Source organism: Sus scrofa, chromosome 13 (assembly GCF_054392235.1).
Source record: "Sus scrofa isolate SSC_HxYL_T2T_F1_AM1 chromosome 13, Sscrofa_HxYL_maternal_Yorkshire_Landrace_v2.0, whole genome shotgun sequence".
In the NCBI taxonomy this organism is placed as follows: domain Eukaryota; kingdom Metazoa; phylum Chordata; class Mammalia; order Artiodactyla; family Suidae; genus Sus; species Sus scrofa.
This window is the reverse complement of record NC_139395.1, coordinates 39,509,781-39,522,020: the sequence shown is the minus strand read 5'-3', so window position 1 is coordinate 39,522,020 and position 12,240 is coordinate 39,509,781. Positions and strand designations below refer to the sequence as shown.

At 39.9% G+C, this 12,240-nt stretch overlaps 1 protein-coding gene across 2 annotated transcripts in view; it reads right to left on the bottom strand.

The window, feature by feature from the left end:
* LOC100623639 (zinc finger protein 621) overlaps positions 1-12,240 on the bottom strand; it is a 64,987-nt gene that overhangs the window by 15,480 nt on the left and 37,267 nt on the right. Inside the window, exon 7 of one of the 2 annotated variants that reach the window (XR_014822785.1) lies at positions 9,680-9,795. Coding sequence is in view for 1 of the 2 variants with exons in the window: in XM_084987858.1 (XP_084843984.1) it covers positions 9,745-9,795 (51 nt within the window). In the remaining variant the exon portion in view is untranslated. Of the gene's footprint in view, positions 1-7,612; positions 9,796-12,240 lie in introns of those variants that run through there. The other variant, XM_084987858.1, reaches the window with a different exon arrangement.

Here is a 12,240-nt window from a genome sequence, read left to right as displayed (position 1 = left end):
ACAAGATATAAAACTTAAGCAAGAAGAGATGCAAAATACAATAACTGAAATAAAAAATTCATTAGAAGCAGCCAACAGCAGAATACAAGAGGCAGAAGAATGAATAAGCAAGGTGGAGGAAAGGTTAGTAGAAATCACTGATGTGGAACAGAAGGGAGAAAAAAGACTGAAAACAAATGCAGAGAGTCTCAGAGAACTCTGGAACAATGTTAAATTCACCAAAATCTGTATTTTAGGGGTACCAGAAGGAGAAGAGAGAAAGGGACAGAAAAAATATTCAGAGATAATAGCCGAAAACTTCCCTAACATGGGAAAAGAACCACTCACTCAAATCTAGGAAGCACAACAACTACCATATTACATAAACCCCAGGAGGAACATGCTGAGGTACATATTAATCAAACTGACTAAAATTAAAGAGAAAATATTGAAAGCAACTATGGAAAAGAAACAAATAACATACAAGAGAACCCCAATAAGGTTATCAGCAGAAATGCTGCAGGCCAGAAGGGAGTGGCATGATATATTTAACATGATGAAAGGAAAAAAACCTCGAACCAAGATTACCTTACCCAGCAAGGATCTCATTCAGATTTGAAGGAGAAATCAAAAGCTTCACAGATAAGCAAAAGCTAAGAGAATTCAGCAACACTAAACCAGCTTTAGGACAAATACTAAAGGAACTTCTCAAGGCAGAAAAGAAAAGGCCAAAACCAGATACAAAAATACCACAAATGACAAGACTCACCAGTAAAGGTATATATACAGTAAAGATATGAAATCATCCATGCACAATTATGCCACCAAAATCAAAAATCATGAGAAGAAGAGGGTGCAAATGCAGGACACTGGAGATGCACTTGCAATTAAGAGACCAACAACTTAAAACAATCTCGTATATATAGAGAGACTCCTATATCAAAACTTCAGGGCAACTGCAAACAAAAAATCTACAACAGATATACATGCAAGTAAGAAAGAGCAACTCAAATACAACACTAAAGATAGTCATCAAAACACAAGAGAAGTGAACAGAAGAAGGGAAGGAAAAAAAAAACAAACCTGAAACAGTTAATAAAATAGCAATGTGAACATACATATCAATAATTACCTTAAATGTAAATGGACTAAATGCCCCAACCAAAAGACATAGATGGGCTGAATGGATACAAAAACAAGATCCATATATATGCTGTCTTCAAGAGACCCACTTCACTTCTAGGGATACATACAAATTGAAACTGAGAGGATGGAGGAAAATATTCCACACAAACAGGAATCAAAAGAAAGCTGGAGTAGCAATACTCATATCAGACAAAACAGACTTTAAAACGAATATTTTAAGGGACGAAGAAGGTCATTACATAATGATCAAAGGATCAATCCAAGAAGATGATATAACAATTTTAAATATCTATACACCCAACATAGGTTCACCACAATATATAAGGCAACTGCTAACAACCTTAAAAGGACAAATCAACAATAACACAATCATAGTGGGGGACATTAACAACCCACTTACAGCAATGGACAGATCATCCAGACAGAAAATCAATAAGGAAACACAGGCCCTAAATGAAGCATTAGACCAGATGGACTACATAGATATTTATAGGACATTCCATCCAAAAGCAATAGAATACACGTTCTTCTCAAGTGCACATGGAACCTTCTCCAAGATTGATTACATCCTGGGCTACAAATCCAACCTCGGTAACATCAAGAAAATTGAAATCATATCAAGCATCTTTTCCGACCAGAATGCTATCTATACAACTGGAAATCACCACCACCAACAACAACAACAAAAAAAAAAAAACTGCAAAAAACACAAACATGTGGAGACTAAACAACATGCTACTAAACAACCAATGGATCACTGAAGATATCAAAGAGGAAATTAAAAAATACTCAGAAGCAAATGACAACAAAGACACAACACTCCAAAACCTATGGGAGGTAGCCAAAGCAGCTCTAAGAGGAAAGTTTATAGCAATACAGACCCACCTCAGGGAACAAGAAAAAGCTCAAATAAACAAACTATCTTTACATCTAAAGCAGCTAGAGAGAGAACAGACAAGACCTAAAGTTAGTAGAAGGAAAGAAATCATAAATTCAGAGCAGAAATCAATGAAATAGAAGCAAAGAAAACCATAGAAAAGATCAATGAAATTAAAGCTGGTTCTTTGAAAAGATCAACAGAATTGATAAACCCTTAGCCAGAAGTATCAAGAAAAAAAGAGAGAGGACTCAATCAAATTAGGAATGAAAAAGGAGAAGTAACAACAGACATCACAGAAACACAAAGGATCATAAGAGACTACTATATGCAACTATGTGCCAATAAAACGGAAAACCTAGGAGAAATGGACAAATTCTGAGAAAAGTACAATCTTCCAAGATTAAACCAAGATGAAATAGAAAAGATGAACAGATCAATCACAAGAACCAAAATTGAAACTGTGATTTAAAAATTTCCGGTGTTCCTGTTGTGGTTCAGTGGTTAACGAATCTGACTAGGAACCATGAGGTTGTGGGTTCGATTCCTGGCCTCACTCAGTGGGTTAAGGTTCCAGCATTGCTGTGAGCTGTGGTGAAGGTCCCAGACACGGATCAGATCCCACATTGCTGTGGCTCTGGCATAGGCCAGCATCTACGGCTGCGATTAGACCCCTAGCCTGGGAACTTCCATGTGCTGCAGGTGCGGCCCTAGAAAAGACAAAAATAAATAAATAAATAACTTCCAACAAACAAAAGTCCAGGACCAGATGGCTTCACAGGAGAATTCTATCAAACATTTAGAGAAGAGCTAACACCTATCCTTCTGAAACTATTCCAAAAAATTGCAGAAGAAGGGACATTCCCAAACTCATTCTATGAGGCCACCATCACCCTGATATCAACACCAGACAAAGATACCACAAAAAAAGAAAATTACAGGCCAATTTCATTGATGAGCCTAGGTGCAAAAACCCTCAACAAAATACTAGCAAAACGAATCCAACAATACATTAAAAGAATTGTACATCGTGATCAAGTGGGATTTATCCCAGGGATGCAAGTGTTCTTCAATATCCGCAGATCAATCAGTGTGATGCACCACATTAACAAACTGAAGAAATCAAACCATATATATGATCCTCTCAATAGATGCAGAAAAAGCCTTTGACAAAATCCAACACCCATTTCTGATAAAAAACCCTTCAGAAAGTGGGCATAGGGGGAATCTACCTCAGCATAATAAAGGCCATATGTGACAAACCCACAGCTAACATCATTCTCAACTGGAAAAGCTGAAAGAATTCCCGCCGAGATCAGGAAAAGAGAAGGATGTCCACTCTTGCCACTACTCTTCAACATAGTTTTGGAAGTCCTAGCCACAGCCATCAGAGAAGTAAAAGAAATAAAAGGAATCCAATTGGAAAGAAAGAAGTAAAACTATCACTATTTGCAGATGACATGATATTGTACCTAAAGAATCCTAAAGACTCTACCAGAAAACTGTTAGATCTCATCCACGAATTTGGCGAAGTTGATACAAAATTAATACACAGAAATTGAAGGCATTTCTATACACTAACAATGAAAGATCAGAAAGAGAAATTAGGGAAGCAATCCCGTTTACCATTGCATCCAAAAGAATAAACTACCTAGGAGTAAACCTACCTAAAGACACAAAAGACCTGTACTCTGAAAACTATAAGCCACTGATGAAAGAAATCAAAGATGACACAAATAGATGGAAAGACATACCATGCTCGTGGATTGGAAGAGTCAATATTGTCAAAGTGACTATACTACCTAAGGCAATCTACAGATTCAATGCAATCCCTATCAAATTACCAAGGACATTTTTCACAGAACTTGAACAAAATATTTTAAAGTTTGTTTGGAAGCACAAAAGACCCAGAATAGCCAAAGACATCCTGAAAAAGAAAAACGGAGCTGGAGGAATCAGGCTCCCAGACTTCAGACTAGGCTACAAAGCAACAATCATCAAAACCGCATGGTAGTGGCACAAAGACAGAAATATAGATCAGTGGAACAGGACAGAAAGTCCAGAATTAAACTCATCTATGACAAAGGAGGCAAGAATATACAATGGAGTAAAGACAGCCCCTTCAACAAGTGGTGCTGGAAAAACTGGACAGCTACATGGAAAAGAATGAAATTAGAACAATTCCTAACACCATACACAAAAAATAAACTCCAAATGGATTAAAGACCTACATATAAGACCAGACACTATAAAACTCTTAGAGGAAAACATAGGCCAAACACTCTCTGACATAAAAGACAGAAACATCTTCTCAGATCCACCTCTTAGAGTAATGACAGTAAAAACAAAAATAAACAAGTGGTAGGTAATTAAACTAAAAAGTTTCTGCACAGCAAAGGAAACCCTAAACAAAATGAGAAGACAACCCACAGAATGGGAGAAAATCTTTGCAAATGAATCAACTGACAAGGGATTAATCTCCAAAATTTATAAACACCTCCTACTGCTCAATACCAAAAAAACACAAAAAACCCCATAAAAATGGGCAGAAGATCTAAACAGACAATTCTCCAAAGACATATGGATGGCCAAAAAAACACATGACAAAGTTGCTCAACATCACTCATTATTAGAGAAATGCAAATCAAAACCACTATGAGGTACCACCTTACACCAGCCAGAATGGCCATCATCAAAAAGTCTACAAACAATAAGTGCTGGAGAGGGTGTGGAGAAAAAGGAACCCTATCACACTGTTGGTGGGATTGTAAATTGGTGAAACCACTGTGGAAAACAGTATGGAGATGCCTCAGAAAATTAATAATAGAACTACCATTTGATCCAGCAATTCCACTCCTGGGCATCTACCCAGAGAAAACCGTGACTTGAAAAGACACATGTACTCCAATGTTCATTGCAGCACTCTTTGCAATAGCCAAGACATGGAAACAACCTAAATGTCCATTGAGAGAGGAGCGGCTTAAGAAGATGTGGTACATATATACAATGGAATATTACTCAGCCGTTAAAAGGAATGAAATAACAGCATTCTTAGCAACATGGATGGACCTAGAAACTATCATGCTAAGTGAAGTCAGCCAGACAATGAGACACCAACATCATATGCTATCACTGACATGTGGAATCTGAAAAAAAGACACAATGAACTTCTTTGCAGAACAGATACTGACTCACAGACACTGAAAAACTTATGGTTTCCAAAGGAGACAGTTTGGGGGGTGGGGGGATGGGCTAGGGGTGTGGGATGGAAATCCTATAAAATTGGATCATTGTACAACTACAAAAAAAGACTCTTTATGCTGGAGAAGGTGTGGAGAAAAGGGAACCCTCTTACACTGTTGGTAGGGATGTACAATGGGACAACTATTATGAAAAACAGTGTGGCGTTTCCTCAAAAAAATTAAAAATAGAACTACCATATACCAGCAATCCCACTCCTGTGCATCTATCTGAAGAAAACCATAATTCAAAAATATATGGCCACCCCAATGTTCATTGCAGCACTATTTATAATAGCCAAGACATGGAAACCACCTAAATGTCCATCAACAGAGGAATGGATATAGAAGATGTGGCATAAAAAAGAACAAGATAATACCACTTTCAGCAACATGGATGGACCTAGAGATACCATACTAAGTGAAGTTAGTTAAAAAGAGAAAGACAAACATCATATCACTTGTGGAATCTAAAAAAAAAGGATACAAATGAACTTATTTGCAGAACAGAAACAGACTCACAGACTTTGAAAACAAGCCCATGGTTATGAAAGGGGACAGGTTAGGGGAGAGATGGACTGAGGGTTTGGGATTGGTATATGCACACATGGTATACGGAATGACTGGCCAATGGGGACCTGCTGTAGAGCACAGGGAACTCTATCTAATATTCCGTGATAACTTATGTAGTTAAAGAATCTGAAAAAGAATGGATGTGTGTATATGTATAACTGAATCACTTTGTTGTACATCAGAAATTATCACAATATTGTAAATTAACTATACTTCAATCAAACTTTAAAAAGAAAAAAAGAAATTTTATTCCTTCAATGCTCTGATTCTTGGCCTCAAAATTGAGGGACATTCATTTATATTTTCTGATTCAAAAATCTACTGTTGCTCTCAATCTTGCCCAATATAAAACCTCAGGGAATTTTTGGCCTTTTTCTTGACACCCTGATATGATCCAGAGGTGGATATAATCCAAGGCATGATTATAAGTAATCACCTAAACTTTCAGTGTTGAGTTCTTGTTCACCTTCAAAAATCACAATTTCAATTTAGAACAAGACATAAATATGGCAAGAAATTGAGGCACATACCAAAAGTAAGCAAATCAACAGATATATACCACTGTATATAAAACAAACAACAAAGTTCTACTGTATAACACAGGGAACTATATTCAATATCTTGCAATAACCTATAATGGAAAAGATTATGAATATATATATATAATATATATCACTTTGCTATACACCTGAAACTAACAATATTATTAATCAACCATATTTCAATTTTTTTAAAAGAGGAAAAAAAAGCAGAAGCAACCTAAGTTTCCACCAATTCATGAATGGATAAATAAAATGTGGTATACCCATACAATGGAATATTTTCCAGCAATAAAAAGGAATAAAGTACCGATACATACTACAATATGGATGAAACTTGAAAACATTATGCTGAATGAAAAGACCACATATTCTATGATTCCATTTATATGACATGTCCAGAATAGACAAAGAGACAGAAAATGGTTAGTGGTTACTTAGAGCCAAGAGATGGGGGAATGTGGGGGTGGAGTCAAGAGGATAAGAAATGATTGTTAATGAAGATTTCTTCTGGAAGATGATGAAAATGTTCTTTTTTTAATGTTTTTATTTTTTGTCTCTTAGGGCTGCACCTGTGGTATATGGAGGTTCTCAGAGCTATAGCCTCTGGCCTGTACCACAGCCACAGCAACGCAGGATCCGAGCCATGTCTGCAATCTACACTGAAGCTCACGGCAATGCCGGATCCTTAACCCACTGAGCAAGGCTACGTCTTCATGGATCCTGGTCAGATTCGTTTCCATGGAGCCACGATGGGAAATCTGAAAATGTTCTAAAATTACACTATGATGATGTCTGCACAACTCTTAAATCTACTGAAAACATTGGGTTTTACACTTTGCATAGATGAATTTTATGGCATGGTATGTAAATTATATCTCAAAGAACTGTTTAAAAATAAATTTTTTGTTGTTGTTGTTGTTAAGTAAGCAAACCAAGATCATTTCCACATACGGAGAAACTAGGGTTCAAAGCAGGTAAGTGATTTGCCCCAGGTCACGCAGCCCCAGAATCCCAGGCCAGGACACAAACTCAGGCCAAATTTACCCAAACCCTCTGACTTTGCCAGTATACCATGCTGCCATCTCACTTTGGGTAGCTCAGTTCTTCAATATAACTCCATTGTCTGAGGGAAAATGACCCTGATATAACCTTCATGGATAGTGTGGAAAAGCCAAGATTTTACTAGGAAGCAACAGCTGGGGTTTGCATCAAGTTCATCAAAAGAAGGGAGAGATTGAAGAAGGGAGGGAGACAGGTTTCTTTGTAAAGTAATTATTGTCTTTGATTCATTTTCTTTCTTTTTTTCTTTTTTTTTTTTTGTTTTTTGTCTTTTGTCTTTTGTCTTTTTAGGGCTGCACCCACAGCATATGGAGGGTCTCAGGCTAGGGGTCCAATCGGAGCTGTTGCTGCCAACCTACGCCAGAGCCACAGCAACTCGAGATCCGAGCCGTGTCTGTGACCTACACCACAGCTCACAGCAATGCCGGATCCTTAACCCACTGAGCAAGGCCAGGGATTGAACCCGAAACCTCATTGTTCCTAGTCATATTCATTTCCATGGCTCCACAATGGGAACTCCAAGTCTTTGATTAATTTTCCTTTTGGATTTTTCACCTTTCAGACCTGCTATTAATCTGGATTAGGACAGGGACACACACACACCTGAATAATCTAAGATAAATGTCTCCTATGGACAGGCCAGAGCAGACACCTCAGCATCTCAGGGGGTCAGTGCCTGTCCTGCAGGGCATGTGGGAGAGACACAGGCAGCCTGCTGAGGACTCCGTCCAAATAAGCAGGGGTCAGATAAACGAGGTTCCCCTGCCTCAGCTGCTTCTCCCAGGCGAGGTAGCTGAGGGTCAGAGAACAAAACACTCATCTGCCCCCAGGGCTGGTCACTTCCTCCAATCTCTCAGGCAACGGTTTAGCAAAAATCAGTTTCTTTAATTAGACTGAGCCTCAACCAGGAGCCAAGAATTCAATTCAGCTCCACCTCCCCTGACTCACGGGCCACAGGCTCCAGTCTTCCCTCTTCGCAGCCTTCCCAGAAGGTAGTGACGCTGTCCAGGGGCCTTCCTCACAGGGCCACAATCAGGTGTGTGGTACCATAGAAGCAACATCTGGTGTCCATGAAGACCTACTATGTGCCACATTCTTCACATTCATGATCTTGGCCTGCCAAACTCTCTGAGGTAATTATCACCCTCCTTGTACACATAAGAAAGCTAAGGCTCAGGGCTTTGGATAACTTGCCTCTTCTCACACAGGTGGTAAGCAGTAGGACTTGGATTTGAACCCAGATATAGCTGGCTCAAAAGACCCTATGCTATGATGGCTGACTATCGCTCCCACCTTCCTCACATCAGTTTCTTCCCCCAGAGAAGAGCTGTGGCTCCACTGGGAGACCGGTTTTCTCACTCTCCTCTCCCTCCTCTCCCCTTCTTCCATTCACCCCTCTCCCTTCCCCTCCTCCAGAGGGCTTTTAATATTGGAATCTGGGGGTTGAGACTCAAATTTGGGGAGTCAATCCCATCAGTCCCTCATTCACCCCATGGTGAGTTTGGAAGACCGCATGGTTATTTTTTCAGATGATGCGTGTGTTCTCTGCAGAGGCACAGATTGAAAAGGATTCGTAAGAGGATTTTCAGAGCATGTGTTTGTGATGTGTTTTGTTGTATCTGCAGCATGCAGAATTTATGAGCATTTAAGAGCTCAGCCCCCACCACATAGCACCTTCAGTGCTTCTCCCAGCTGCCGGTTCCCCGTGATGCCAAGATGCCTCTGCCAAATCAAAGGATATTTAGAACAAACACTCCGTGGAATATTTACAAAATAATGTGATAGGAAGAGAAGCATCCCAGGCTCAGCCGCGGTGAACACAGAGCCTAGCGTGCTGGCTCGGCCTGCTCACTTCCTCTCCTCTTCCCAGCCTGGCTACTGAGACCTTTTTCATAGACTCTCAGGGATCCCCAAAGGTGAGTCAGATCTGTGTGTCACTGGTGCCATTTTCACAGGACTCAGCGTTTCCAGGACACACAAAGCCTCCCACTTTTGAGACCCAAAGACCTAAGCACAAATTTCTGTCAGGTTCAATGAGGCAAAATGGCCCAAAATATTCTTATGTCTGTACCATCCCTCTTACTGGGTTTGGCCTGAACCAAACTTGTCCCAGAGTTCAGGACAGTTTCTGAAAATAAGAACTGCTTAGGGAAGATCTGAATCTTTTGGGGGACATAACTACAAAGACCCTCTAAAAGTTTGGGGCAAAGTGAAGAGACTTCTTTTACCCTAGTGCTACCCTCTCACTGCCCCATTCAACTCACCAGTGCAGGAAGAAAATCCATGGGAAATGGAACCCTTATGTGGATCCGAGACCCTTCATTGTCAGTTATTTCCAGAAATCTCCATAGTGCAACTCAGAACAAGAAGGGATAGCATCCTAAGAATAGAGTTATAATTGACAAAGAATAAAGTCAGCATTTTGTTTATGTGGGGAATAGTCGTTTTTTCACATAAAACTGCAGAAGGGAATTCCCAGTGTGGCTCAGCGGTTAATAAACCTGACTAGCATTCATAAGGGCTCAGGTTCAATCCCTGGCCTCACTCAGTAGGGTAAGGATCTGGCATTGCCATGAGCTGTGGTGTAGGTCACAGATGTGGCTTGGATCCCTCATTGCTGTGGCTATGGCATAGTCCACGGCTACAGCTCCGGTTGGACCCCTAGCCTGGCAACTTCCATATCCTATGGGTGCAGCCCTAAAAAGACAAAAAAAAAAAAAAAAAAACTGAAGGAAATGAAGCCTCACTGTGGGGAAGTGTATTTATTTTAAGTTACTTTAGAAGAAAAGCAGCAACACATGTCGGAGCCCTTCCCCCGCTAACATTCTCTATTAGTCAGAGTTCTCCAGAGAATCAACAGTGTGTGTGTGTGTGTGTGTGTGTGTGTGTGTGTGTGTTTGTGTGTGTGTGTGTACAGAGAGAAAGAGATTTTACTTTAAGAAATCAGCTCATGCAACTGTGGTGTCTTGGCAAGTCCAGAATCTGCAAGGTGGGCTGCCAGGCTGGGACCCAGGAAAGAGGTGCAGTTCAAGGCCAGATGTGGTCTTCTAGCAGGATTCCCCTTTCCCTGGGGGAGCTCAGTCTTCTTCTATTAAGGTCAACTTTATTACCTGTTTTTCCCTCCCACCACACGTTTCAGGCAGAACCAGAGAACATTCCCAACTCTGACAGAGCCAAAGGACCCAGGGAGAAGCAAAAATCCTTACTGACATTGAGCAGATGCTTGAGACTGGAGTGCTAGGAATGGGTCATTGGGGAGGAGCGCACTCAGGGGGAACAAGAAGACATATGGGTCTAAGTGGGACCTAGGCCCCACCCACAGACCTAGGAGTGAGGGCTCAGGCCAAGAGCAGAAGCTGAATAAAGAGCACACCATCCAATGAACACTGGGTTTACATTTATGGGATCACACTCTCCATATGGCTCTATAACCATGTAGCCAAAAATAATCTAGGTCAGTCGATAGTTAACCAAACCCTCGGACAGGTGACTGAGCCCAGCTAAGATCCACAGAGCCATGCAGCCAACCACCCCCCATACAAGAGCAACAAATGCTCGGTGTCACAAGCCACTGCAGTTTTGTGACTGTGATGCTTATGACACAGCTTTTTTGTGGCAATAGATAACAGATACATCTGCTTTCCAAGTCAGGGAATGGGCTGACAAATTCAAATGTTGACAGGCAAAGGCGGGCGCTATAGTGAGGAGGTAAAGTGCAGTCTGTACTAAACTGCAAAAAACATGCGCATCTAAGGTGAGCCAGCTATGCCAGGTGGAAATATTAATTTAGTGCAGCCAGGAGTTCTTGCTGTGGCACAGCAGAAACAAACCTGACTAGTATCCATGAGGACACGGTTTCAATCCCTAGCCTCACTCAGTGGGTTAAAGATCCAGCCTTGCTGTGGCTGTGGCGTAGGCTGGCAGCTGCAGTTCCAATTCTACCCCAGGCCTGGGAACTTCCATATGCCACATGTACAGTCCTTAAAAAAAAAAAAAAAAAAAAAAAAAAAGTGTGTGTATAAGGGAATATCTTGAAAAAAAAAACTTAGTGCAGCCAAATTTTTCAAGACAGATGGAGATTCAGATTTTTATATGAAATGTATTATTTTCCTCGAAAAGTTGGGCAATGACAACAGAAATGCAGATTAAAACTATACTGAGATACAATCCCTCACCTATCCAAAAGACTAGCAAAAATCTATAAGCTCAACGATATACCCTGTTGATTAAGCTTTGAGAAAATTTATATATATTTATATTTTTTATAACCCCTATGGAAGAGAATTTGGAGTTATTTTGTAAAATTACATACTCATCTACCCTTTGGTCCAATAATCAGACTTATTAGAACTTATTTCAAATATACACTGGCAAAAGTACAAAAGAGATATATGCACAAGGCCAGTAACTATAATAGCTAAGACAGAAAACAATCAAAATGCCACAATCTGGGACTGGTTGAATAAATTATGTATATCCATATGATAGAGTACTATATAGCTATAATAAGGAATGAGGAAGAGCCCTATCCTCTACTATGGAGTAACTTCCAAGATAATTCTGTTAAAGTGATTTTTTAAGTGCAGAAAACTGTGTATTACATTCTACTGTTTCTGTCAGGAGGAAATATAGGCACAATTAATTCTATTTTTCAGTGGAAGAATAAACCACAAAAATTTTTAAGGGTTTTCTACAGGGGAAGAGAAGGTACAAAGTAGGTGAGACAGGGATAGAAGCTAGACTCACTTTCATTTTTTAATTTTTTTAAATTTATTATTTTTTTCTTTTTATGGCTGAACCTACAGCATATGGAAGTTCCCAGGAT